The 4911-nt window shown below is 46.7% G+C and overlaps 1 protein-coding gene across 1 annotated transcript in view; it reads right to left on the bottom strand.

Annotated features, from left to right (window-relative positions):
- LOC103208507 (LARGE xylosyl- and glucuronyltransferase 1) overlaps window positions 1-4911 on the bottom strand; it is a 705596-nt gene that overhangs the window by 48106 nt on the left and 652579 nt on the right. Inside the window, exon 11 of the mRNA XM_007954215.2 lies at window positions 3053-3331. Coding sequence (XP_007952406.1) covers window positions 3053-3331 — 279 coding nt within the window. The remainder of the gene's footprint in view (window positions 1-3052; window positions 3332-4911) is intronic.

The raw sequence follows: 4911 nt of genomic DNA, 5'->3' as shown, positions 1-4911 counted from the left end.
ATCTTTGCCTGGTCCATCTACTTGTCCCTTCAGCCACAGCTGATCCCTCAGTCACCTGGATCAAGGAGACAGTCCCTAACTTATCTCCCTTCCTCTGACCCTGTTGATTGCCATCCTTCCTTGATGCAACTAGAATGATCTTTCTTACATGTTCACCTAACCATGCCATTTCCTCAGTGATTCTCTGTTGCCACCTGCCTCATAAAGTCCAAACTCCTGGTAACATTCTATGAGAAGGTCCTGCAGGACCTACTCTTCCTTATACTGTTGGCCAAATCATCTCTTGCTGTTTTCACCATGCTCTGGCCACCCTTCATCTCCCTTCACTTCCACTGCCTAACTCTAGCTCAGCCTGCAGGCGTCAATTAGATTCAGTTTTTCCTGGGAGTCTTCCCTGGGCTTCTTCCACCCCCAGATGAGGTCAACAGCACTCCAACACCTTCTCATGGAGCCTAAAACACTTAACTGATGTTGCATCTCGATTATTTGTCTTTCTGGTTGGACTATAAGCTATGGGATATGAAGATCCTATCTGAGTGGTCCACAGATGAGGGCACATAGTAGGTGGCTCAAAAATGTTTACGGAGTAAATGAATGTAAAGACTAATGGCCACTGTGCACGGAGGAAAAGAATAATCAGGAAAGTGCCACTGTCTTCCTACTCAAGATGGGTAGTCACTTCACCTCCCTGGTCCTAGTTTCTATACATTTTCTGAAAGAGGACTGAACAATGTCATTCAGTCTCAACTCAGGGTCCCTGGAGAAAGTGATGGGGTTTTAGGAACAACTGTCAATATTTCAAAATCCAAGGGGGAACCACACCTTCTTGTGATAATGTGGCTGAAACCAAGTAAAGCCTCAAGAAATTCTGCATTAATGAAAATATTAATTTAAATTCACAGGCAATATACCAGCTATTCCACAATGAGTAAGGTCTTGGTTAGCAGTCAAAGATGTCTTTGATTTGAGAAAAGACTGGAATACATCATAAAACTACAGTCTGTTCATATATAATATTTTTCAAAACATGATATCCATCGAGGTGAAATCGTTAAAGAGCTTTTCAGCAGAAAGAGTAGAGCTCACACTCTTAAGATGGCAGCAGGTCACCTTCCACTAGCTGGAGTGAGGGCCCTGAGGTGTTCACCTGAGGATGAAGCATGGACAGTTGTCCCATCCTGAAGATCCTTCTCTTTTTGGTAGAGGGTAGCCTTCAATCCCACCATCCCTGTTGGAGACCCAGAGCCTGCCATCCACAAGCTGCCACAGTTTCAGGATCTCCAGGAATCAGGGGCTAGAAGATCTAGCTGGCCACATGGGGGCACCCTCACTCCACACAGTGGGATTCCAAGGCTCCAGATAGCACTGCAAGAAAGTTCTACTTCTGGAAGCCTTGCAGGGTCACAGGTTGTAAGTTACATGCTCTCCAGAGAGCTCATTGGGACCACAGCCCCCATCCACCGTGACCTTGGGCTATGCTGCCTCAGGATCACTCACCCTGCTGTAATCAAGAGAGGCTGGTCTGGGCTCCTCCATCCACTGGAAGGGACTGATGCTATAAAACCCCAAGGTGGCCCTGGAAGGAGACCTGAGTCTAGAGCTGGACAGAGAGTACAGGCTGCCTTCCCTGGAGCTAGGGAGAGAAGGGCAGGTGGGAGCCCATCCCACGCCTATGCTTTGGCTTTGGTACAAAAGGTATATAATAAGTCTTTTGGAAGCTCTTTTAAGAGAGAGATGGGAAGGTGGGGGAAGGAGAGGAAAAGGAAGAGCAAGGAATCAGCTCCTGCCTATTGGGACTGTCGGAAACCCCAGAGCAACCAGTCAGGTGTGAAGCAGGGTGGCCTGCAGACTTAGGGTCAGAATGACCCAGATTCAAATCTCGTGCTCCCATTTGCAAGTGACATGGATTCAAGCCAGTTACTTTGCTTCCCTGAACGCCACCATTCCACCCCTGTGAAGTGGAGGTAACCATGCCTGCATTTTGGCCTTAATGTGTGGCTCAAATGAGATAATATGTGTAAACCACCTCTCATGGTACCTGGATCCAGGTAGTACCTGGATCCACTCAATGGCTAGTGGAGATAATCCATGCTGACAAATGACCATAACTAAAGGTTTTAGTTATTTATTTTTAAAATATAGTCTGACTATCGTTAAGGACATTGAACTTCTTGTGACTTTACTTTTCTCATGTGTCAAATAGGGATCTTTGGGCTATATGAATGCTGCAGTCCCTTTCAGCTTGGATTATTATCTATAATAATACCACTCACCACACATCCAAGCCTTCCCTGAGCCAAGCATTTTCTTCAGCAGCTAGACACCTGTTCTGCTAAGTGGAGCGAGCTGGACGGATTATTGGAGGTCCACAGAGGCAGCCGTGGTGGTGATTAAGTGCATGTCTCTGGAGTCAGGCTGGCTATGTTTCAACCAGGCTCCACCTTTTAGTAGGTCTGTACCCTTGGCCTGTTGCTTAAGGTCTTGTTCCTGTAGTTTCCCATTTGTAAAATGAAGATAGTAATAGACCTATGGCAGGGACAGGCTGGGGAGATGAGCCTCCGTGTAACACATCAGAATAGTGCCTGGCACAGAGGAAGCACCAAGCAATGGGAACCATAATCACCCTTCAGATTTGTTGTAAAGACTAGACAGTAACTTTTCTAGAATGGTTAAATGAAGGTTCTCTGATCCAAAACTCGAAGAGCAAAGATACGTTTTCATAGAACCATGGAAAGAACATTGGCTTGGAAATGAGAGAGATGTTGCCTGCCCAGGCTCTGTCATTCATATTTCATTAAGCAAACTCAGGTTCCAGCTTCTTCAGCAAGGACATGAAGACGATGAATTGCCTAATGCCCCTTCCAAATCTGGCAGTTGGGAATATCTTTGGGTGGGTTCTGGCAAGTCCCTTCCCCTCTCTGGGCCTCAGTTTTGTCATCTCTTAAAGGAAAGTGCTGGACTAGGTGATGATTTTAAGGCATATCCTGGTTCTGGCATGCCAGAATCATACTGCCTTCTAGCCCAAGTGGTGGCGGGTACCTGGAGTCCTTACCTGAGGTACTCATAGAGCCCGTACATGGGGAGGAAGTCGATGTCGGACAGGAACATGTAGGGCGTGCTGATGTGCTTCATGGCCACGTTGCGCAGCAGGTTCACGGGGTAGAACTGGCCCTCCTTGTACACGATGTGGTAGCCCACGTTGTGGCGGCTCATGAGCACGTCGGAACCCTGCGCGTAGCGGAGGAACTGCTGGGCCTCTGCGTCGGACAGGTACAGGGCCAGGCTGATGGGCCCCTCCCAGTGCTTGCAGATGGCCTCCAGCATCTGGAGCCTGGAAGACACAGGGACAGGTGAGCCAGCTGCGCGCCATCTGCCCAGCCTCCTGCTGGGACTCGGCCTCCACTGGCACCTGGTCAGCTGATCTGAATCCAAGTCCCTGGTGGAAGCATTACTCACTGTGCGATCGGGGAAGGTCTATAAAATGGGCATGAGAACGCTCACCTCCAGGCTGCTAGTCCTTTTCTGCTTCAAGCTACATGCACAGTACCAGCCCTTCCCAATCTAACTCTCATGTGCTTTCTCTTTTTAATGTTGTTTGTTGCTTTTGAGTCAGTTCTGACTCACAGTGATACCATGTGTTACAGAGTAGAATAGGTCCAGAGGGTTTTCTTTGCTGTAATCACCAGGCCTTTTTCCTGCTGGGTGGGTCTGATCACCAATGGTTAGGTTAGTAGTTGAACACAGGCCATTGGCACCACCTAGGAATCTTCTCTATCAATAGGCAGCAGAAATTATATGAGAAGATGTAAAGAGCGCATTTAGCTCAGAATGTCTATACTTCTTTTCTCTCAGCAAAGGTGTAAAACCTAAAGCTATCACCAGCCATGAGACACTTAGAAAGACTGAGACCACTGAGTCATGAGAAGCATTAAAATAAGCAGTGAAAACAAGAGTAACAGAAACTACAGTTAGACTCACTACCATGTGCCCGGAGTCCCTGGTTGGCACAAGTGGTTAACATGCTCAACAGCTAACTGAAAGGTTGGCGGGTGAAGTCCACCCAGAAGCACCTTGGAAGAAAGGCCTGGTGATCTCCTTCTGAAAGATCAGCCACTGAAAATCCCATGGAGCACAGTTGTACTCTGACACTATGGGGTCACCATGAGTCAGAGTGGACTCGAAGGCAACTGGTTTTTTACCATGTGCCAGGCACTTTCCTCACTTAGCTATCACCTCAATTTTCCTTGTGAAGGAGTTGAGGTCCTAGCTGTTCAGTCAGCTGTTATTCTTAGACTCAGACATGTATAGACAGACTTGTTGTCAGGGCCTTAGGGACGGTGAGAGAGAAATAAGACAGGATGGTGGGAAAGGGAATGGAAAAGCATGTGGACGATGGGGACAAAAGTGTACTTTCTAAGCCCTTCTTGACCTAGGGCCCCAGTCAGTTTTGCAAAGCTACCTTGGAGGTATCCAGCCAAGGAGAGTGGGGGAGGAACAGAGCCCAGGAGAAAAACAGAAGGTGCTTCCAACAGAGACAGTTCTGCAAAAATGTTTGGAGAGAAATCTATAAAGATATTTTTTCAAAGGCATTTGAAGTGCCTGGTACATAAAATCTAGGGTTAAGAAACAGTCAAAGTCTATTTCATTTTTTTTTCCCCTCTCAGCAAGAAGCACGTAATCAGCAGTCTCCTGGTCAGAATGCCCACTTTATTCGGACAATTACTGGGAAATAGATTCCATGCATTTCCATGCTTCTAAACAAAAGGAAATGGCCCACCTCTCTTGCTTCAATGGCATTCTTTTTTTTTTTTTTTTTAATTTTATTTATTGTGATTTGAGTGAAGATTTACAGAGCAAATTCACTTTCCATACAGCAGTTCACATATACTATGTCTCATGTCATTGACCACA

The sequence above is a fragment of the Orycteropus afer genome, unplaced genomic scaffold, assembly GCF_000298275.1.
Source record: "Orycteropus afer afer isolate SDZICR_OR568_19922 unplaced genomic scaffold, OryAfe1.0 scaffold00446, whole genome shotgun sequence".
Taxonomy (NCBI): Eukaryota; Metazoa; Chordata; class Mammalia; order Tubulidentata; family Orycteropodidae; genus Orycteropus; species Orycteropus afer.
The sequence above is the reverse complement of the archived record's forward strand: the minus strand, read 5'-3'. Positions and strand labels throughout refer to the sequence as shown.